General features: G+C 41.4%; 1 protein-coding gene across 6 annotated transcripts in view; it reads right to left on the bottom strand.

Moving 5' to 3' along the window:
* grb10b (growth factor receptor-bound protein 10b) overlaps positions 1-25062 on the bottom strand; it is a gene marked incomplete at its 3' end in the record, with an annotated part of 98444 nt that overhangs the window by 30300 nt on the left and 43082 nt on the right. For all 6 annotated transcript variants that reach the window (XM_080426178.1, XM_080426180.1, XM_080426179.1 and 3 more), the window contains 2 exons: positions 16100-16406; positions 11912-12056 (listed from right to left, as the gene is read on the bottom strand). In XM_080426178.1, coding sequence (XP_080282304.1) covers positions 11912-12056; positions 16100-16406 — 452 coding nt within the window. The remainder of the gene's footprint in view (positions 1-11911; positions 12057-16099; positions 16407-25062) is intronic.

Here is a 25062-nt window from a genome sequence, read left to right as displayed (position 1 = left end):
ATCCGTGGAACCGAGTCAAACTAAATGTAATGCCTCAACTCCTACAATTCCAAGTGCTTGTCAGGGTGGGGGGTCCCCAGCTCAAATATGATTATTTTGGGGGATCGTGGCCTTAAAAGGTTGAGAACCACTGCTCTAGAAGAGAGTCCAGAGTGAAAGATGCTATTCAAATTGCTATTCAAATTGCTATTCAAATTGTACCAGTGCACAGTGGTGGACAGTATACAAGTACATTTACTATTTTTTTTCGTGTATTTCTATTTTCTATATCTTTTATACCTTTCCTTTTATCTGTTTTGCAAGTGCATGACTTTTGACTCTGCTACATTTCAAATAGAAATAGTGTACTTTTGACTAACTTCTAGGAAGGGACTCTTGGGACGAGTTGTGTTGTTAGATCAGCAATTCTTTTTTCTGAATGTTCTCCTAGTATGACATGCCCACAATAAGGACACTAGGGTTTCATGTGGTTAAAGTTAAACTAACCCCCCCTCCCCAACAAAAAACGAGCCTAATCACAAACAAATGAAGGCAAATCCATAATAAAACAGTGTAAGATTGACACCATGGACCACATTTTGATTTGTGCAATTTAATAATGCTACAATCTGGCACTTATTGTAATGAATGAAATGTTATTCTAACTCATCTCCATGGTAGAGTATGATAATACAATATATCTAATACATTTCCAGTAGTTGGAGATGGACTCCCAACTCCAATGAGAAATATTGATGTCGGGTATAGGACACCTACTGGTTGAGAAGCCCTGCCTGAAGCTCAGAAGCAAGCCCAATATCTCCCCTGGCAAAGCGGGGATTCCCTCTTGATTGAACGCTAGATGTTTCGTTTCCCACACGGAATCCTGGGGTGTTGCAGTTTCAGGTTCCTCTCTCCGTTGGAAGAGGACGTAAAACATAGCCACAGGTTGAAGCTATAATATTTTTGTAACAATACTATGAACTGACAAAACGTATACCATGAATTTGAGGCAGTGTGCTTTTAACTCGGATATATATGAATCCTACTTTGAATTGCCAATTGTAATGGAATTGTCCTTTGTGATGCTGCAAAGCTACAAAACATAAAATAAAAAAACATGACTGTAATTGTAACCAACAGAAGCCACATAGTGACCTACTTTGTGTTTTAATTGGATGCTGTTACAGTGCTGTTCAAAACATCTGTTCAGATGCATAACATGAACATATGGGTACACAAATATAGCCTGGAGAATCGTATTTTATCATACTGTGTAAATAGAGCATGGCGCTGACTCGACTTGTATTACAGGTCGCCCTCACATGGGCCAGTCTGTAGTAGATATACAAACCTCCATAGTAAATAACCATGGACATACTAACAAATGTGTGACTGTGTTTATAAAATCACACATGAGTGTGGACATTGTGGGGGTTCCTGTGTACCTGTTTGTTTCACTGTGCGTGTGTGTGTGTGTGTGTGTGTGTATACTTGTGAGGGCCAAATGTCCCCACAAGTATAGTAGAATTTGAGAAATAGACACTGCGAGGCGTGCGAGCACAATTTTCCTTGTCTTCACAAGAGAAATGGTTGTTTTATGGTAAAAAAAACAAAAGAAATGGAGGAGTAAGGCTTACACATCGGAAAAGATTGAGGTTAGGGCATTTAGAGGTAAGATTTAGGGTTGGGGGGTTGGAATTATGCCTGATCTATACATAGTCACGCGCCAAAAATAGCAAATTGATGTGTCACATCGAACGTGTATATCTGCCTGACATCGGCGCGCAGCTAAATATAACTCAGGGTTCGGGTGAAAAATGGCATAAAAAAATGGTAAATTGCCATTTATAAATGACCGTCCTAAACATCTTTATGTCCTCACATGTATAGTAATACCAATATGTGTGTGTCACTATGACCCAGTAGCAGGTCTAGCTGGCAGGTCGAGGCATGTTTCCATTTAAGAGTGGGGGATAAATATGGCCTTGACACATGAGATGTTCCAGACTCAACCACAACCTGCCTGGCTCTGCTCCAAGCAGCATTTGTTCACCAGTCGCCAAGCAATTTGTATCCCACAGAGCTGAATGCGGCAAATCTGCTCCGTCAGTCAGTGACATGTGTGTATGTGTTCAGTGCATAGTGGAGGGGCTATAGTATGTATGTGCGAGAAGATGTGTGTGTGTGCGTGTGCGTGTGCGTGTGTGTGTGTGTGTGTGTGTGTTCCTGACACAGGCCACGTTTTGGATATCAATCCACTTGGGGATGCATGTCTAATTAAGGACAAAAACAGGTGTGGATTTTTACTGCAGTATCATAATGCTAGGGTTAGGGGTATGGTTAGGCAGGTTAGTGTTAGGTTTAGATAGGTTGTGGTTAATGAATGTACAGTAAGTCGATGGAATATCCCCAATACGCAAAACCAGTGTGTGCGTGTGTGTGCATGCTGAGAGTGGTGAAACAACCTGATAAATGCATAGTATTGTTTTAAGTAAAACAAAACTATTTGTATTCTGACAGTCACATTTCAAAAGTCATAAATGCATTATCTGACATCAGTGACTCCATTGTGAATTGAGTATTTGACGCCCTAGTAATTTATCATCGCTGTCGGGCAGAAACCTTGTATCTCCATGATATATATTTGAGAGTGCCAGGAGAGAGATGAAAGATTACCCTTTTTTAGTGGGCTGGACGCACAATGTTGCAATGGTGTGCCTCTTAGCTCTGAACTAAGATTTACTGTTATTGCTTACTCTGGGCCATTCCAAATGGAAGAAATAATAAACAATACTGGGGCCAACAAGCAAGCATGCATCAAACATAAATGCACCGACACACAAGCGAATGCACGCACAAGCTCACACACACTCACATCTGAATGCTGAATGATTTATACCCACATCAACTACAAATAATCACTGGGATATAAACAATTCTAGCGGCACAAACAGTTCAAATCAACCCGCGCACGGGCCGCACGCGCGCGCGCGCACACACACACACACACACACACACACAAGGTGCAGTGATTACATGAATCTATGTTTGCACATATGTGCATGCGTGTGGCCGTGTGCGTGTGCGTGTGCGTGTGTGTGTGTGTGTGTGTGTGTGTGTGTGTGTGTGTGTGTGCTGTATGTACGTGTGGGGGGTGTGTGTCAGTTTAAGAGCCAGTTAAAAACAGCCTTGCAAGCTGCTAGTGAGCCAGCATATTTCTGGCAGTCCGTCACCTTTGATCTCCATGCAGTGCAGCCTGCAGAACACATCAACGCTGGAATGAGAAGCAGAGCACACACACACACACACACACACACACTAACTTATACACACACAGACACACATACACATACGCTTGCATGCATGCACACACGTGCAAACTTACGCAAACACAACACACCTCAGTAGTGAGTGGGGAAACAGGCGGCTACGTTCCAACACACTTAACCCAACGGCATGGCATGGGCAGCATTCCATTCCGCCATTCCATTTACAGTGGAAAAAGTTGCCCTTTGACCCAGAGTTATTCCAACATTGTGGAGCGAAGAGGCCAGGGAACGCCATGCCTGCAGTGTTGAGAGAGCGGAGAAGCATGATGGAACGATGCCCATCGATTATCTGTCATTTTGCGTGTTCATGTAACTCCATTCTTTTCCGCGGATAGCAGCAGTGTCTACCTATCCGAGATGTAGACTTGAAACTCAAGGCTTAGTCCTGATTCACACTTTGTCGTATGACAGTGTATAAATTAAGCATTAGACTTAAGTCGGACTTGTCACGGAAAATAAGGGCTTGTGAATCAACGTGATTTGTTTTTAAAGGGATATTTCACTTTCAAAAAAACTTTTGGTCATTTTATTGTCTACTCAGGCTTTTGTGAGCCCCCGGACGTTTTTAAGTTGCTTGATTCTGTATTTAGATATTTGATATTAATTTTATCAGACACGCCCCCTTCCTATACAAACCCATTATAACTTCAAACTCCATTATTAACATGTTAGATTCATCAAAAATACCCGTCCTTGGTTTCCTGTGACTTGCCCTGCCCTCCTAATATGTGAGGGGGCCGTGTTTTTTAGATAAAATTTTTAATTTATTTAATACATTTTTGTTATTGTATTTCTTTTTTTCCATTTTCCAAAAAAAACATTAAAAATAAATGAAAAAAGTAATTGAAAAAACACGGTCTCCTCACGTATTAGGACAATATCAGTCACCAGAACCAAGGATGGGTGTTGTAGATGAATCTAACATGGTTAAAATGGAGTTTGAATTTACAAATCTAACATGGTTAAAATGGAGTTTGAATTTACAATGGGTTTGTATAGGAAGGGGGCGTGTCTGATAAAATGAATATCAAATATCTAAATACTGAATCAAGCAACTTAAAAACTGTCCGGTGCTCCCAAAAGCCTGAGTAGACGATAAAATGACCCAAATTAGTTTTGAAAGTGAAATATCCCTTTATGTCTATAATAACTTGCCCAAAATAGGATGAACTGTTGCAGCCCTATTGGACATCATGGTCCACTCACGCATACAAATTGGAGAAGAAAAAGACCCCCCAAAGCATCATTATTATTATTTTAATTAAAAGTGAGAAAAGAATACCATTCACCACCAGTGTTGGGTAACGTGCGTTAGTAACGTAGCGCCGTTACGTAATATATTACCGAATTGCGGTAACGGGTAATATAACGCATTACTGCAAGGAGAAGCTGTAATATATTATTAAAATGACACTACGTTACTACGTTACTTTGTGCGTTACCCACCAAAGTGAATGAGGAGGTTTTTTTTATCCACCCACAAAGCTACAGCAAAATCCCCTACAGGCGCGCACCTCTCTCTACAGGCTATCATTGTCAACAAATCTCTGTGATTCTAATTTTACTATAATCAGCTGAAGGGAGATTGTCAATTCCTTGTGCCAATTGTGTTTATATAAGATGGTAGTCTATTTAATTTATTTAAAGAATGCAAGTTAAGCATCGCGCAATTCAATGTTCCAATTTACACACGTCAGTTTTATTCATCAATTACTGATTACAAAAATATAAAATAATCTCTAATCAGTAACATGTAGGTGATACTTATGTCTATCAAATGTGGTTTTATTGAAAGGCAATTAAAGTCCAGAGCTAAGTTAGAAGCCAAACATCGGGTGTGTGCTCAATGTAAAATCCCCACGGTGCGGCTGCAGAGTTCATGTCAGACTCTGTCGGAACGTGAGCAGTGTTGCCAGATAGCAAGAGGAATAAGCAACTAGGTCTATGAAAACAAGGCCAAAAGAAGCGACTATAATAGGCCACATGAGCACTTCAAACCTATATATATGTCGTCCATTAAACAATATGCATATTTATATATGTTGGCTATTTGAAAATAGACGACCTACAAGCTCACAACCGTTCTACCATTATTTACAAGCAACTTCAGAAAAACAAGCCCAATGTGGCTTATAATAATCAAACCAGGCAACACTGTAGACAGGGAGATAGTAGAGCATAATATGCAATATAATATATTATATTGGATTGGGGATAAATGGCTAGTAACTGTCTAGTACATTTTTTAAACTCATGCCATGTCTATCTAAAGGATTGTCGGCTGGGAATGTCAAAATGTGTTAAGAGATTTTATTTGCCACTTTGACCACACATGGATGGAGTTTAGATCCCATAGGGACGGTTGTGTTACTTAAAAAAATTAAAATTGGCTAGTTGTTGGTTGTCAAACAATCAAGTGGTACTGTAGGTCAAGATGCATTTTGTTATGATGTGTTATTGGTTGACACAATGACACTACAGTAATATAACTGTTCACTGTTCAGAGAGGTCAAATTTTGAAAAATTAAATGACCTTAACCATATTTCTATGTCCTTATCTTAATTTCATAGGCTCAACATTCTATGCTGCTCATGCAGTCCTTGTTCTGTGGACTTTAATTTAAAAAAAAAGGTATAGAAAGAGGCTTGTGTCTTGTCATGTCATTATAGGCTACATTATAGAAGGTATATATCTATTAATTAATTGATTAATTTAAGTAAAATGTATTCATTAATGTAATTCATAATCCTATCTTATAATATAAATGCCTGCCCATCTGCCATCTCTGTGTCCCAAAAATAATTTGTGGGCTAATAATAATAATACAAAATCTAGCTTTTTTTTTTAAGTAACTAAAAAGTTATATGTAATATTAACATATTACTGTTGCTCAGACAGTAATATGTAACGAAATGTATTACTTTAAAATGTAGGTAATAAGTAATAGTAACATATTACTAAAATAAAGTAACTTGCCCAACACTGTTCACCACTGCCAACCGTCTACAGTGCAGTACACTTACATAAGACTAATAGCAATAAAAAGCGGTGGCTTCACTGGGAAGTTAGCTGCACCATCTCCAGATATCCAGAGGGAGGGTGAATGAGTACAGAGAGAGGTGATGCAGCATATGTCAGCATGGACCATAATTCATATCATTAAACTAGACAACAATGCTGGCACCAAGGCATGAGAGTGCATTTGCTAACAGTGGCAAGCTGAGTCAACCTCCACTGCTTGCTTGGCACTTGAGTTATTTTAGGCCTCTTACCTCACTCACCTAAATAAGTATCAACACGCTTATCATAACCTCAGATGCCTCTCTCTCTCTCTCTCTCTCTCTCCCTCTCTCTCTCTCTCTCCCTCCCTCTCCCTCTCCCTCTCCCCCTCTCTCCCTCCCTCTCTCTCTCTCCCTCCCTCTCTCTCTCCCCCTCTCTCTCTCTCTCTCTCTCTCTCCCCAAGTGCACTTGAAATGAATTAAAAGTTAGCCAGTGGGGGTTGAGCTGTGTGTGTGTTGGGGTTGGGTCTAAACACAAATGCATAGGCAAAGAGTCAAAAACGCCAACGGACATTGAGCTACAAAGATAATTGGAGACAGAGAGAGACAGAGGGGGTGGGGTATGGCCATACGATACAGATCAGTGTATTATATCAGCATACAGGACATCTAGTCCAAGTACAGTAAATCCATCAAATCCCAGCCAGTCAGCACTCAAGTCACTGTGTTCCCCCATCAGGAACTTCTTCTGCAGCCATGAGAACACTTTGTCCAAGACTGTAACAGTGCATGCTACAGTAGTACTAAGAACCCACTGTTCTGGACAGTTAAGGACATAATGCATACTGTATATCATCGCTGTCGGGCAGAAACCTTGTACCTCCATATTTCAATGAGTTGATAAGATTTTTTCCATAAATGAATACCCTATTTAATACTTCACCATATGATAATGCTGCATTAAGTAGTGCTAATAGCAGATATATACTTAACTAATCCCTGATGTCTCAGTATATGCCCATATATGGGCATGCCCCGTTATGTGGCCATATATGGAGCTGACTGATTTGTTTGCTGATGCCAAGACGACACATTGAGGTTAGACAACACACTCCATATTTGGGCGTAGCTGCATTGGGAACTTCTTATATGGTTACGGCTGAGTCATGGTGACATGTCAGAGGTCTGACCGTGCGCCCGCTGGCCGGTCCTCCCTCAAGCCAATTTTAATATAGGATAATGAAATGCCCAAAATAGGGAGGCCAGGTTGAAAGTGGTTAAGTCTCTCTATGGGGTTTATTAATACTGTGTTTAACCAACGAAAAGTAGCAAGAACTTGTGACCTAAATTATAACAACATTGGCTCCACAGAAACATTCCAACGTTTCCGCCCAACAGCGACAATATATATATATATATATATATATATATATATATATATATATATATATATATATATATATATATATATATATATATATATATATATATATATATATATATATATTGTTTTGATAAAGTTGCCGTAATCATGGACAAGCAGTAGGAATAGATGTTTAGAGGCCATCCAATATGGTGGCTTAACTAACCAGATTCAGACAGGTCTCTAACTATATGGGGGTCCTTGAAATTAAAACGACACAAAAGGCCACATAAACTTGTCTCTCGCCTTGACACTTTTTGCAGTTGAAAATGGGTCATTGTTGTCGTTCAACAACGCGGCCATCCACCAAAGTCTTAATTAGTCTCAAGATGATTAGCCGTTAAGGAACGGAGCAGAAGAGATGAACAACAGGCAATGGTGAGGAGAAGTGGAATCATATGGCCATGTGTGACAGATTGCCCAGTGATCCTTGACAGCTCTTTTGCGCAGCCTGCGCTGCATTCACATGCTTCCTGCACGGGGCCCAGGGAGCACGGGGAAGGAGAAATGGAGGGACAGAAATATGGGAGTCTGTCAGAAAGCGCCCGGAGGTCGGAAAATTCTGTAAACTAAACAGCAAACTTCTCAACAGCAGGCTGGCTGGATTGGAGGGTTTTTGGAGGCAATAAGGGGGGCAGAAGAGAGAAAGAGAGAGAGAGAGAGAGCGAGAAACACTGAGATAGGCATAGGCTACAGGGAGATACAGACAGGGACTGGCAAAACATTGTTGTGATCATCGTAGAACCTGCACGCACGTGCACAAACACACACCACGCTCCTATTAAGCCCTCCTCAAATCCCTCACACCATAACATTTGAGACACTACAAAGGCGACACAGCAGCGATACCATTGCCACCAGTACACAGTAAAATCCAAAGCATTCATTTATCCCTGACAGCGTAAAGAATCCATCTATCCTTTGCCATTTTTACACTTGAGCACAGCTCTTAAACCATACATAGTTTACTGGGGTCCCCCAGGGCTCTATTCTAGGTCTGCTCCTTTTTTTTTTTACCTCTGCACCAAATCTCTTAAAATAGCCAATTTACACGCTCACAATGCATCACATTGCGACGGCATTGTGAGATTGCAGATTTGCTAGGTTTGCCTATATTTTCCAAATGTCCACTTATTATGACATGCCAAGTGGTTTTAATCACTTGATTAAGACCTGACTTGGCTCTGTATTTGGTGGGCTTTTTTCTTTTTAGATCTAGACCAAATCTCTTTGCCGATCTGCAAGCTCACGTTTAAGCTCACTAAACTGCTTCTAGTAGCAAATGAACAATTCTTGACACAGCTGTGACACAGCTCTGTTTACACATATCTGTATTCCCTTTTAATTGTACATGCATTTCTTAGTTTAGATTTTTTAATTGATTGGCTTGTTTCATATTTGCTTTGGCAATGTAAACATGTTTTCTCATGCCAATAAAGCCCATGAATTTAATTGAATTAGTTTGAAGGATTAAATGAGCTCTCCGGTCCAGGTTGGACTGTGTTCATGGTGCACTAGACAGCTGGACACCCCGCCAGAGCCAGAGACACATGTGCATGATGAGACGGCTCAGCAGGAGGCTTTTCAGTGGAAAGGTGCTGAATTGAATTTCCACTGAAGAACAACCACAATGAGACATACTTTCCATTGCCATTACAAAGGACAGACACTGCCAATGCTGTAAATAGTTTACACAACTCACAGAGACAAACACAGAGGCGCACGCACTCACTCACTCACACACACACAAAAACAAACATACGCACATGGTTGCATGCAAAGGCACACATGCCCACATGTGTCTGTACCCCGCACATGCATATGTGCACATGCACGCACACACATACACTGAGGCACAAAAATTACACACACACACACACACACACACACACACACACACACACACACACACACACACACACACACACACACACACACACACACACACACACACACACACACACACACACACACACACACACACAGGAATTCACTTTTCCACAGCTCTTTCTCAACAATGCTTCTTCATTGCAACAGTTTGGTGGTCCATGCAAAAGCAAACCAGTAAAAACTTTCCACTCTTTTCTATATCTAGCAACCATTTACCTTTATGACCACATTTAACATTGTGTGCCTTCTAAACAGATGTAAGGTGATGTTTGAAGCCAACAGTACATGAAATAAAATAAAATACATTCATGCCTGCCAGTTCCAGTCCTGTTTTCCTCTATTGACCACATCATAAAACACACTTATTTGAGCTTTATTAAATAAAAATGAGTTTAAAAAACTAAACAAAACAAAAAACAAACATAGTTTGCAGGCAAATGTGTCTTGTTCAGTGAGTGAGTTGTTGTTTCCAAGGGTTCATGGAATTGAAATGAACAGCTAGCTATTTTATTTTCTGATTTAATTTAATGTAATGTAAGTACGTAAAACAATCCCACCAATAGTTTTCCCTGTCCATCAGTATATGTGCTAGCTCAATTTCTTGGCTCCCACACAGTAAAATCCACAGTTTGTTACTCAGAGAGTTAAATTAACACACAGATTGTGTAGGTGTAGGTCCAGATATAGACGTGTGGTTTGTCTTGGCAGTTTCTCATACATTACTACTTTAGTGCCGAAGATAAGAGGGATAAAATGTGAATTCTGTTTTAGGGTGTTTTTTTGGGGGGGAAGAGTTTCACCTCTGAATTCATATGTACTTCAGCTAGTAGTCCACCTCTCGTTCTCTCTACGTCTCTTTATAATCTCCATGTCCTAGTCTACTTTACACTTAATGGACCCTCTGGGGTTTTCAAAAGCCCACATCATTCCCATTGCTCCAGGCAGATCACTCTAATAAAGTGGTTTCTCAACATTTACCAGACACTCCTGGTTTACCGAAACAGAGCCCAACTGGTGTCGCAGCCAGTAATTAAGGGCTAAAAGCATTCCCACTCATAGGGACCATAGTCTTTAACATATTTACCGTACACACCGAAATTGACCATCCAGTGCACAATTTATGCCACAGCTAGTAATTCAAGCCTACAACATTCCCACTTACAAAGAAACAACATTCCCAATTATAAGGGCCTTACTCTGGAATAACATTCAAACATTTACGGGATACCCCGAGATTACTGATCTACAGGCTGATTTATGTTGTAGACAGCAATTCAAGCCCACAACATTCCCACTCCCCAAGAGGCCTAACTCTCCTGAAACATTTACCGGATATCTCAAAGTCTCCGGATTTAGCATCTAATTTATGGCCCTGAACCAAGGTTCAAGCAAGCAGCAGCGCTGCTCATTTTAAATTCTACCTATTATCTTGGCTAGTAACCAGACTTAAACTGCAGTCTTGTACCATAACATCCATAACCGTCAAGCTAGGATTATAGGCAGGGCGAGTATTTATGAGAAATAATCCACCCCCATATTACTGTAAACTGGTATGTTACTGTAACCAGTGCTGGTTTGCCACATGTGAAGATCATTAGCAGTGACAGAGTGAGATGCAGGAAACCACATGCATGCGGACATCCGTGTGCACGCACAGAAGCTCTCTCTCTCATTCTCTCTCTCTCACACACACACACACACACACACACACACACACACACACATACAGTGCCATTACCTGGAAATATTACCGCGTTATGACTAACTTTCAGAAATTCCTGAAACTCCACTTATGAATCCATAAAAAAGTCATAGACGCCAGATGAGCCCGATATGGCCTGGCCATCAAGCTACGTACATACATGTACTGTACCACAAAACAACCAGAACCCAGACTGCCAGGAAACAGAATGAGCATCCAAGATGAAAATAGTTAATTAATGTGTGTCCAAAAAATGTGTTTGAAGAAAATGCTAAATGTGAGAAAATCATGTTCGGTGGAAATGGGCATGGCCTAAATGGGGAGGTTTCCTTTTATACGGTCAAGAGTGATAGGCCAAAATGTAAAGCTGCCTGGTATAGCACCACCATGAGGCCAAAAAAATTGGCCTACTGGGAGTGTGCATGCAAAGTTTGACTTCAGAGTTCAGAGTTGTCAGAGATTAGCAGTGGAAACACACACAGACACTGTAAACAGACACATAGGAGAGGACTCTGAAACCAGTCTAGCATCACAAGTGGTTTCTATATCCTGTCCCCATTGAACTTTGCAGTCTCTGTCACTTACATATGTGCCGTTGGTGGACTCTCCAGTGGGTAGAGATCCAGGGCTGAGGACAGGGGAGCTGGCTGGACTACAGAGCTCTGGAAAGGGGTTGGGAATGGCTGGAAGAGACGATGTCCTCAGCTGCTGCTCCTCTTCCTGCAACCTCCTGGACCGGGACCAAGAAGAAGGAAGGGAGGGGGTGAATTACACAACCATGATGGTTAGCACGTTCAAGTTTAGCACAGGGAATGGTCAGCTTGTAGACTGGTGTTTATCCATCTCATTTTCATCATAGAAATGTCTCTGTAGTTTGTCACAGGAATGCAGCCTACTCAATGTGACAACAATGCCATCTGTCTTTGTCCTGTCTTCAAACAAACCCCCTGATTATACAAAGTACTAAGTCACACAGTGTCTGTTGGCCATGTGACCATGTACACTGTAAAATCCTAACTCTGAGAGTGTACATATTTAATTGGTTACATTTGTGAGTTAAAAATGGATAAATTAACATTGAGGATTTTACTCTACATGAAAGCATGACACGACGACTGGGAAAGCTGGGTAATAAAGTTATCAAACATGAGTTCTGAGCTATAACGAGAATAACAACAATAAAATCCACAAAACGTAAAAGCATGCCTCTGGTTATGCTAAGGGATACTCTGCTGTCTAATGTTCTTTGCTCTTCCCCCCCCTGATTTCTCTCTCATCTCTGTCCAAAAACTGGTCATGCCTACTTCCTCTTTGAGAGGGAATGGTTATATAAATGTAAGAGAAACTTTAAAGCGGCAGGAACTTATTTTAATGAATAAAATGTGATTTTAACCAATCTGTATGGTAGAGTATGCTAATGTATATACATCTGCAATGGCTGGACCCTGAAGAAGGAAGACTTGATGGCGAAACATTGGTGTTTAAATCTCTGTATGTCCTAATAAATTAAGCTTTGTAAGTTATGAGCGGGCATCAGCTTTTTTTTTAAAAGTAGCTTGCCCAACATTGCAAACAATACTAAACTATACAAAAACTTAAAGTCATAATGCGTAACATTCATGTTAGACTTCTGGTCTATCTACAGTATGGTGTTAAAACTGCGATTCCCAGAATTCAGTTCAAACCAAACTTCGGATGTACAGCTCTGAAATGAATGCTGCCCGGTCCCAGCACAGAGGATATTTTGGAAATCAACAACAGCATAGTCAGAAACGGTATGGTATATCAATAAATACATTTCCACGACATTTCCATTGCCTGCGTCATTTTGGCATGAGTGTCGGGGGGCAGATACTCGCAAGTTACTACTCGAGAAGTTATCAAAAAACACACTCATGTGAAATGGTCATTGTGAAAAAATAAACCAGTGAAAGATATATTTTTTGTTTAATTGAAAAAGTTACACAGTATGACTTTAAGTATGCAATCTGGATAGCTTTAAGTTGAAGTTGAGTGGGTGCAGGCACAGTAGAACTCTGAGATAAAACCCTCTGACATGTGCAGAAAGCTGTGCGGGAGAGCCAGTTGGTATTAATAAACTATAGTTGTACAGTATCCAGGCTCATGTCTGTTTCTTTCTGATCTTTCCATAATGAACAGTCTAGCAGCGACTGCGAGTGGACGTCCCACACCCCAGCAGCCTATACAAGTCATTTTCTGCAATATTCATTTGTTCATCAATATTAAATGACCACATCGCTTTCAAGCAGCTCTTAATTAAGGCTCATATAAGCTCATGATCAGCGAGAGCGACAGTAGAGTTTAAAGGTCTTTAGACACGTGGGGCGTTTCACGCCTCAATAGTAATTAATTTTCAATGAGAGGTGAGCATTCAGGGAGCATTCAGGGTGCGACCCGTTGAAGTTGTCACATGTGTGCTCGACGCACGCACCCGCCCGACAAGAGCTGAACTACGGCGATTGATGTTAATTTGTAGTTAGAGGCGATATCGGCAAGCGGGCGTGATACCGTGAAACCGTCGCGTTCGTGCGCGCTTTACGCGCGCGCCCACGTTCAAATATGTTGAGCTTGTTTGGATGCGATGCGCATGTTCACATGAGGGGCGCAGTGCGACCTCAGGGAACACAGGCGTTGTGGCTCCCCGTGTGAAAAGACCATTACCCTCAACTGTCCAACAGAAACTTTCAAGAGTCTCTCTCTCGCTCTCTCTCTCTCTCTCTCTCTCTCTCTCTCTCTCTCTCTCTCTCTCTCTCTCTCTCTCTCTCTCTCTCTCTCTCTCTCTCTCTCTCTCTCTCTCTCTCTCTCTCTCTCTCTCTCTCTCTCTCTCTCTCTCTCTCTCTCTCTCTCTCTCTCTCTCTCTCTCTCTCTCTCTCTCTCTCTCTCTCTCTCTCTCTCTCTCTCTCTCTCTCTCTCTCTCTCTCTCTCTCTCTCTCTCTCTCTCTCTCTCTCTCTCTCTCTCTCTCTCTCTCTCTCTCTCTCTCTCTCTCTCTCTCCTTTTGATGTCGTCCCATTTGAGCTACGGAGCAGGGTTATCCAGAGGTCAGCACTGAATAATAACTTCAGTGCCTGACTCTGTATGTCTGTATGATCGTGTGTGTGTGAGAGATCGTACAAATGGGACACATTTGGTTCCATTTGTACAATCCCAGAGTTACATTAACACTGAGGATTTTAACTGTGCATGTACCCAACCCCCTCTGGTTCTGCCAAATACTCTACAGAGAGAAGAAATGTGTGTGTGTGTGTGTGTGTGTGTGTGTGTGTGTGTGTCCATGGATGTGTCAGCGCCAGCATGCGAGCAAGCCCATGCTTTCATGCATTTAATAGGCAGCCTCGAGGGGATTATTGGTTAGTAGTCTTAAACAAAGAGAGACATTTGCACTCTGCACTGAAATAAAAGAGAATTTTAACTTTCCCCCTTTCCTGCTGGACAAAGAGAGTGACAACACGAGAACAGGTCATTGGAAGGCTACGCATAATGAGCACGGGTGAAACGTTGAACTCAATTACCCAGAGTGCACAGAGGGAGGATGGTAAAAAAATATTCCTTTACAGATGGGGAAATAAAGGATATAGGGGGGATGTGTGTGTGTGTGTGTGTGTGTGTGTGTGTGTGTGTGTGTGTGTGTGTGTGTGTGTGTGTGTGTGTGTGTGTGTGTGTGTGTCCAGGTGTTTGTAGTTTCATCATGTAACACAAGAGTAAAAATCTTTTGTTCTGGTTCCTCGGATGTTGTAATAATAATCTATTAATTCACACAACCTGCTGACGAGTATGCCGGCGCCAGACTAGTAATAATAATAGTAAACAGACAACAACAGGAAATAATAGGGGGGGGGGGAATAGTGTCCTCAACGTCCTCAAGCTTAACGATTGATAGTTAAGAACCAAATGGACCCTTACAGGTCTGTAAATCCGAGTGTAAAAAGGGAACCAAATGGACCATTTGAACACTCTCAGAGTCAAAGATTTTACAGTGTAGACTGGGGTCCCAGTGAACTTCACCAAATGGGAGTCCATGACCAAATGCAGTGGTTCTCAAAGTGGGGTCCAGGGATCCTCAGGGTTCCTTATGGACCCTTACAGGTCTGTAACACTGAGAGTGCACAAGTTGAACCAAATAAATTAAAGAGATAGAGAACCACTGGCCTAATGCATTATCAAACAGGGGGGGTCCTAAAAATGTAGACGCTCGTGGGCCTACCTGACACTGTTGCCAGATTTTGTGAGAGAAACAAGCAGCCAGGTCCATGAAAACAAGCCCAAAATAAGCGACTATAGCCTGGCTCCAGCCCCTGAAATCACTAGCCTCGCATTCGGGTCTGGTGACGCTGTAGAAGGCGGGATTTTCTCGTTTTAAAATCTAAACGACCCAATCGGGATCGGGATAATCCAGTATGAACCAATCGCCAAAGAGTCCCACTTTGGCCACGGCCCCATCTCAGAAAACGGCTGCACTGAGAGGGCTTTCAGACTGAATAATGGAGTGAAACGAAATGAAGATTCAGGCTGAGTCTCAGGCTAAAACTAGGCTATATGAGCACTTTAAACCTATATACAAATATACATCGCAACACTTTGTGGGCTTGTAGATCTGCTATTTTCAAAAAGGTCTTTCAGATGGGGTCTGCGGATAAATACATTCATTTTGACGTCCTTGACATGCAAATGTTTGAGAACTGGTTTAAACAATAATAATAAAACTCATTTGGAAGCGAGCCCAAATAGCTACACTTTACAAAAACAAGCTCTACCTGACAGCGAGGATGTGCATGGGCTGTGAGCGCCTGACGCCGTGTCGAGGGGTGGAGTCCGACGGCGAGGAGGAGGAGGGGGAGGTGTCCTGGGCGGGGGCGGGGCTGAGCGTGTGCGTCTGCTGACCCTGCCGCGGCTGGCTGAGATGATAATGGTGGTGGTGGTGGTGGTGCGAGGGGGAGGAGCTCTGTCCGTTGTGCAGGAGTGGCACAGACTCCGGCTGTTGCTGACCGCTGCAGTTCGAGTACAGGCTCTCGAATGAAGAGTTCATGTCATTCACCAAGGCCTCCAGATCCACGTCGTCCTCTGGAAGAGAAAGGGAGAGCCGTCTGTTATACCAGTGGTTCTCAACCTGTGGGTCGGGGGCCCCCAGGGGGGTCCCCGTCATCTCGGTCCCCAGATGACAGGCATTAAAAGTCCTTAAAGGTATCATGACATTCATTTTCACTTTTTTTATTTTCAATGTTTTATTTGGGATTTTATGACCTCAATTACACCCAAAAAACCTGAACTTAAAACATTCAGTGGATTTTCTGTGGTCTGGGGTTTTCTGAATAATTAGGCTGAAAAGTAATCTGAGCATGGCCCTTCGACAGTGAGGTCACTGTCGATTAATCCCGCCCACTCTCCTCCTCGCCCCTCCCCTCCCCTATCCTTTCCTTTGGGGGGGGCGGAGCAGAGGCGATGATTGACAGGCAAAATCCCTCACCAGCGACACCCGCAGGCAAAGATTTATTTTTTCTTTGCAGTTGAAAAGGCTTTAGAAATGTGAGAGAAAAACACCTGCCATTGATCACTGGAATGGAATTTTCACTTAAAACTTTTTGTACACTTTTGAAGGACCAGGACAAAGACTTTGAATGTGGTGTAAAAGTGAATGTCATTAAACCTTTAAATTGTCACTTTACAAATACCTGGAAAAATAAAAGAAGTTAAAAAAGACCATTACGGCATCATACTATAAAAAACAGATCAAACATCGGCCAAATTAACAAATAATATAAGCTGATGTACACGCTCACAACACCTTGCTATTTTCACGATATTTATCTGTGGAACCGAGTCAAACTAAATGTAATAATGCCTCAACTCCTACAATTCCAAGTGCTTGTCAGGGTGGGGGGTCCCCAGTTCAAATATGATTCTTTTGGGAGGTCACGGCCTGAAAAGGTTGAGAACCACTGAGTTATACAGGGTTCAGTTTGCTGGGGGGGGTGTAAATCCATGCCTCTGCTTTTGATTCATTTGTATGGCTGGTGGGGATATATTTTCATCCCTGCTTCTGGGTCAGACTGAATTAAATACATGCATTTCCATTTGGGAAATGTGTAGACTTAATAATCGAATCCTGTGTATTTGTGTGTCAATATGTATGTAAAGAGACTAGAGAGACAGAGAGACAAGAGAGACAAGAGAGACTAGAGAGACTGAGAGACTGAGAGACTGAGAGACCGAGAAGAGAAATGAAGAGAGACGGAAATTAAGTTTGTGTAATACTATTCACAAGGGATTCAATTTCAGCGGATGAATAGGAGAGATAGAGCAGATTAGAGGAGAATAGCACATAAGATAAGAGGAATAGCAGCAGTATAGAGTAGAATATTGTCTCTTTAATAAAAAGTTATTTAATTAGCAAGTTAGAATAATTAAAAAGTTCATTTGCTGGGACAACTAAGGGTTAAAATTCATACTTGGTCGTTAGACGGTGTTGCACTTTTTTATATCCCAGCACTTTTTTCTGAATGTAGCCTTTTATTTTTATCTCTTGCATTAGATGCGACCAGACTTGTAGACTGTTTTATGCTATGGTGTTTCATGTCTGTTGTTGTCCTGTCCTGTACTGTCTGTAATGTATGTTTTAACCCACTACTCTTGCTGTAAACCTAATTGCCCTTTTGGGACATTAATAAAGACCTTGAACCTTGAACCTTGCTCGCTGAGAATAAAAATGGAGAAGGACATTTTAACACCAAGTTAAAGACAGTACAGTAGAGGAGCAGAGCACAAATTATGAACCAGAGCCAAACTAGAAAAGGAAAACAGAACAACAAAATGGAACATAAATGTAATTCCTAAGATAGGACAATAAATCTATTGCCCTACTGTTAGACAATATAGACGCAGAGAGAGAAAGAGACAGAGAGACACACACAGAGAGAAAGAGAGGAGAGACAGAGAGAAAGAGAGGAGAGACAGAGAGAGAGATAAAGTATCTAAATATAGTTGGGACTTTCCTGTCTCTATTTCAGTTTCTCTTTTCATTTGGCTGGGATTTGAACCCTTGAACTCTCTAGGCTGGCGGTACACCACCTTGAGGCACACACACACACACACACACACACACACACACACACATAAAAAAATAAATGCACATACAAACAAGCTCATGCATGCACGTACACACACACACACACGGTAACCAGTTCTGCAGGAGTGCTGAATCAGCAGGGCTGTCTTGACTACGTACATTGTCCTGCGGTTGGAGCTAAATCTCCAGGGATAACAGGGACAAGTATGAACCTGCCTGAAACACTCTTCAACTTTTAGCACTGGAGTTCACAGCAGAGGCACTGCACTGTCAGGGTCCATTCTAAATTCACCACATGGATCCAATATTCTGCTTTGAAAAGGCTACTTCCATGGGGTGGGGGTGGGGGGGTGATCTATCATCAAAGCACTTGTGAAATACATTGTAGAATTTGGACTCACTTCATGATGAGCAGGCTGTATCAAAGCTTGAAGCAAACTCAAAGGAAAAGCCTTTGACACATCCCAACTTTAATAATGCATTACATCTTAATTTATAAATCTGGAAATCTTGGAGCACAACTTTCCACTTACTATCTCGCAAGCTGTATTGCTGAGTGAATCTCTCGTTCAATATTTCATCGTTAGAAAAAGAAAAGATGTGTTCAGTACCACCACATACTTGTATGGTCCCCATTTAATTACACTACAGGCTACTGCAGTGTCCATGAATCCCACTAGGGGGAGACAAGCTCTGTACAGTAGAATGCTGCTGTTATGATTCTAAAGTATCAGAAAGACATTGAGTATCAATGTATCAACTATTAGGTATTTTCTTTGAAGGTCCCACTTAAAAGGTGTATGCCCTTGCTTATTTTGCAGTGCAATATGGGTGAATTGTATCTGTTAAGTGATGACAGAATATCCCCAGACAAGGTAAGATGTAGGTTGAGTTTGTTCATGGGTTCCTATGTACTATGCCACTCAACAGTTGTGTTTGTCAACTTTGGTCACAAAATGAATACTTGAATCAATCAATCAATCAATCAATCAACCAACCAATCAATTCAATTGTGATATGGATTTCCCTGGGTCTGAAATAAAGATGGAAGTGAATTGAACCAACCAACCAAGCAACGACTAACAGATATTCCTAGATTGTAGGACAAAACTCACCTTTATGTGCTTAAAGCCTGATTTACACTTCGTCTTATGACAGTGTTGCTCTTCAAAATTAGCAGACCTACAAGCTCATGTGATGCGTTGTGAGATTTTAGCACTTTTGGATTGCGACACCATTGTACAATGGAGTATAAATGAAGCAACAATTGTACAAGCAGGCCTCGCTGAGGGCCCAGGACGCCTACCTTGGTTATTAACTCATTGAGTGCCATTGATGTGTTTCACGTGTTTTACCGCAATGGCGAGCCAATGACGTGTTTGACGTGTTTTGGGAGAAAAAAAAATCAGAACCCAAGATATCATTATCTGAAGATTTGCTGCTCCATTCACTCCTTGTTTAACTTATTACTGAAAAAGGCTGTATCTCGGCTCCTGAGCACTTTTTTTTTTACTAAGATCTTTTGGCCCAGACATGCTATCAGACAATTAATGTCAACAAGGTCGCGATGACCTCGTTGACATTTTTGTTATATCTGCCCAGTGCAATTTCTGTTTACAAAGGCTAAAAGGCAAAGAGAAACGTAATCTTTATTTATATGTTCCAATGTTCAAATGCCACAAACACAATTAACCCATTGAGACCTAAGGCCAATTCTACAAATGTCTTCTAAATCCTAAACAGTTTTCTGAAGTGTCAGTGGTTCTAAAAAAAAATCATGTGAAGGACCCCCAAAATTGTGTATTTGGCCACGGACCCCCATCTCAAAATATTTTGTTCCAGAGACCCCCAGAAGCAAGGATTTTGAGTTAAAAATGTTCGCTTAAAAAATATGAACATATATATTGCACCCATTTTCACGATTTTTCAAAAATAGAAGATCTACAATATGTTTTTGAATAGCCAACCAATGTGCTATATATATATATATATATATATATATATATATATATATATATATATATATATATATATATATATATATATATATATATATATATATATATATATACACATATAGATTAAATCTGAAATAATTCCCGTCTTAATGGGTAAAATCGTTAATCGGCAATCATTTGTATGGCAATTAATCGTCAAGTAAAATGTCATGACTGTAGTGTTTTATATCAAGTATATCATATACAAACACACACTCGGAGTCAGGACTGCCTTTTACTCCCTTTACTTCTCAGATTCCAATAATCAATAAGTGGCACTGGACACTACAATGATCGTGACAGCGCTATCCAGCGCTCCAACTGAAACTAATCTCTTGCCCTTCCAGGAACCTTTCTTTGAAAACGTGTCGACGTGCTGCATCACAGGTGCCTGTGAATCACAGGTGGTTAATCTGGCGGTATTAATAGACACGCAGGTAAGCTGGAGCAGCCACTTATAGATCCCTGCATGGTAGAGCTAAAGAGCTGCAAAGTAACCACCAGGACACAAAGTGCATGCGAGGCCAGACATCGTCTAAGGCATTGGTTCTCAAAGTGGGGTCCGGGGACCCCCAGGGGTCCATGGGGGGGGTTCCAGGGGGTCCCCAGCAAAATTTGTTAATATAGCGTCACAATCATGTTAACACATCGGGTGCCAAACACGGTCTGAACCGTGTTTGCGCAGAGTAGCGGTCCGGTGCCGAACACGGTCCAGACCGTGAAATATGTCTTTTTGTTTTTTTCGTTTTTCTCCACACGGGCGGGGCTAGAGCAGCTCTGGGAGTACCCATTGTGATCCTGAGAAGGATAGGCCAGATAGATCACCGGAAAAAAAAAACATGGCTGCCATCCACTTCCTGTCTATTTCCTTCTTTAAAACACCTATATCTCCGAATCTGTTTCCGGTGGGGAAAACCGGTCATGCGCGATGCGCGATCCCCCCCCATTGTAACTCGCGAGTGAAATGTTATCGTTCCAGGCTGTAGCCAGGGTCATCGCGCAACATGAATGGATGTTTTTTTTTACATGGATTTGCTCCTCGTGGAGTCTAGAGCTTTAAACAGCAAAGCGCAGTCAATGGGGAGAATGCTGGCACCCAACGTAAGTTGTTATGAAAAAATGCTGGCACCTGATGTGTTAACAACTTTAACCATATTTTATACTTTGGCTATTCAAAGCTTGTAGATCTGCAAATCTTTGAATACATATTTTTTAAAGTGAACATTTGTAACTCAAATCTTTCCTTCTGGGGGTCCCTGGAGCTAAATATTTTGAGATGGAGGTCCTTGGCCAAATACATATAATTCTGGGGGTCCTTGACATGAAACAGTTTGAGAACCACTGGTCTAAAGACCATGTAAGGCCAGACATTGTCGCTGTTGGGTGGAAACCTTGTATGTCCACAACTGTCGGTGGAAGAAATGACCTGTGTTGTGTGTTCCAATGGACACAATGTAGTTATTATTTAGTCATAAGCTATTGTTCATACTTTTCATTGTTAAATATTTATGAATACCACACACACACTTAACTCATTCAGTGCCATTCTTATTTATGGCAGTTTGGTTCTGAGTGCCACAGCCAAAATTCATTGTAAAAAAAAAAGTGCTCAGGAGCCGAGATACAGCCTTTATCAGTAAGAAGTTAAACAAGGAGTGAAGGGAGCAGCAAATCTTCAAATAATCATATCTTGGGTTCTGAACATAAAAAAAAAAAAAATCATGACGTCTTAGACGTCACGTGGCGCTCAGGGCGCTTCAGGCCATGACGTCTTAGACGTCATGTGGCACTGAATGAGTTGTTAACCACTTTCAATTGAAAAAAATATATATAATTAAATAGCAAAAATAGCAGATCTACAAGCTCACAATGTGACACGTTGTGAGTAACAGATCGGCTATTTTTGCTATTTGTGTGTAGACGAATGACGAAGTAGGGGCATTAAAATACGAATAAGCATAAAAAGCTACTATGAGCCGTGTGCAGGGACTAGACCAGGACTAGCTACAAAGTAAAACCCTGAGTGTTCATTTGACTCTGAAAGTGTACAAATGGAACCGTGCGTGCGTGTGTGCGTGCGAGAGAGTGAGAGTGAGTGAGTGAGAGTGAGTGAGAGAGCATGGGGGTAAACTCTGGACTTACAAAATAAACCACACCCCAGAGTGGTAATTTCTAGTGGAGACCCATTAAACATCTCTCTATCAATGGCTTTAGAGCTGTATATACATTAAGAATATATTTCATCAAGTGGTTTTAACTAAAATCGACTTAAACTCTCTAACCAACATTCAGACAACCTCAGAAAACTCAAAGACACCTTCGGTTGTGTTCAGAGCAGCAACAACATCAAATATATTAAAATAGCACGATGAAAGGAGGGAGAAAATGAAATCAACAAATATATATAAATAATATATATATCTTTTTTATATCTTTTTATTTTTTTCATATTCTTTGGACACATTTATATAAATGTGTCCAAAGAATATGAAATCCTGACAACAAATGTCAAATCCCTTTCACAGTATCAAGTGATCACAGTACGACAGTGGTTCTCAAAAAGGTTTCTAGGGACCCTGAGGGTCCCTCAATCATCACGGACCCAGAAGGGCCTCCAGCGGGACTGACTGAGCTGTTTGCATACAAAGCAACACACATCACACGCTCACGCGCAGACGTCCGTCAAAATCATTCATCATATTGCACAGGCATAAGCATGTCACAATCATGGCAAACAAACATATCACGTCACACAAACGCGGGTGTACACAAAGGCATACACACTTCTCCGTGCAGGATGACAGGACACACACACACACACACACACAATCCACGAGGATTTGGACCCATTTGAACCTGCGAGCAGACCATAGTTGTTTGTCTTTGACACAGTGTTTAGAAAATAGAAATTACACCAGCTAGTTGGCCTTGGCAGGCATATGAGGGGACATAAACACCTTTATTTATGCCCGCCAAACACACAGCGGTCACAGCACGCCAGGCCCAACAATATTACAGCCATTAATTAGATCCTCTTAAAATATCAGGGCCAGCTCATGCAGCGGGGAATCAGACAGACAGACAGACAGACATACAGACAGACATACAGGCCTATACAGACGTGTGCTGCATCACATTGTACAATCTGCAGTGTTCATTTAACTCTGAGCGGATAAAAATATAAAGCGCACCAAAGGGGTTCGGTTACATTTTGTGCACTCTCTCTCCGAGTACTGTGTGGGTTTGTCCTCTGGGAGCCGTGTTGCTGCCCCTTAAAACTAAGTTGTATCCTTAACTTGTATCCAAGTTGTATCCTTCACACAAATCACTTTAGATCAACGATTACAGGTCTTTACAGGTCCGTTTTATCAGGTATAGAGGGTTTAAGTGGTACTGAATTTGCAGCTCAACAAAAGCAAATTCCTCAAGCAAAAGTCAAATATATATTCATATGGTGGCGCATGGGTAACAAAGTAATAAAATGACTGAGGCAGAGATGTTTCTTGTGCAGGTAGAGAAACATTTGCAGCAGATAAAAAATAGCAGCAGATATAGATATGGAGTCGACAGTCTCTTGTGCGTGGGTAGAAATGGCAATAAAATGTAACTTTTTGTGCCCAAGACACATCAATGGGCAAGAGAAAATCTCAAGGCACACACTCCATATCTGTGCAAAATAGCTTCTATAAACACGTTACATGCGTCACTCTGTAAACATTTATTTTTATTTGCTAATGCCAAATAAAGAGTATAGGATTTGCATCTGTATGGAGAAATGTGTGTGCAAAAAGCAGTCATATAGTAAAAAAAAGAAAAAGAAAAGTATAGATGTATACTTTATAATGCAATAAGAATATGTGGTTGTCACAAAATCCCAAGGTACATCTTGGACTTGTCTCATGGCACCGTTTTGGAACCACTGCTCTATATGGATGTGTTTGTGGGAACTACTTCAGCATTAGAATACACACCTTGTCCAGCCCGATCATCTGCTTAACCCATTAAGACCTGAGGCTGATTCTACAAATGTCTTCTAAATCCAAACAGTTTTTTGTTGCTATATCAGTGGTTTTCATGTCAAAATGATATGTATTTAGCCGCGGACCCCCATCTCAAAATATTTAGTTCCAGGGACCCCCAGAAGCAAGATTTGAGTAAACATGTTTGTTTTAATAGAATACATATATTCAAAGATTTGCACCGATTTTTCAAAAATAGCAGATCTGCAAGCTCGTAGCGTGGCACAAATTGACGAGCTATGAGCTTGTACATCTACTATTTTTGAAAAGCCAAAGTATAAAATAATGCTTTTTAGCTCAAATCTAAAATGACACATGACCAAAACAAAACCATAGTAGATCCATATGGCTCTGTGCTTCTCCACAGCCCAGGAATGTGCTCTATGCGGCAGTGGCGCCTGCTGTAACTTCTTTGTCGAAGTTGGGCGGCCAATCGCAGTCCTGCATTCACTGCTAGCGGTCCTGATTCTCTGCTTTGGGCGGCCAATCGCGGTTCTCCATTCACTGCTTGTGCGGCCAATCGTGGTCCTGCATTTCACTGCTTGAGCAGCGGCCAATCGCGGTCCTGGATTCACTGTTTCCCTGACCAGTTAAATCTTTCCCCCAACTCCCGCACCCCGCCCCCGTCTGCCAAAAGC

Source organism: Gymnoscopelus braueri, assembly GCF_963280865.1.
Source record: "Gymnoscopelus braueri genome assembly, chromosome: 4".
NCBI classification, from domain to species: Eukaryota; Metazoa; Chordata; class Actinopteri; order Myctophiformes; family Myctophidae; genus Gymnoscopelus; species Gymnoscopelus braueri.
This window is presented reverse-complemented; position numbering and strand designations above follow the sequence as displayed.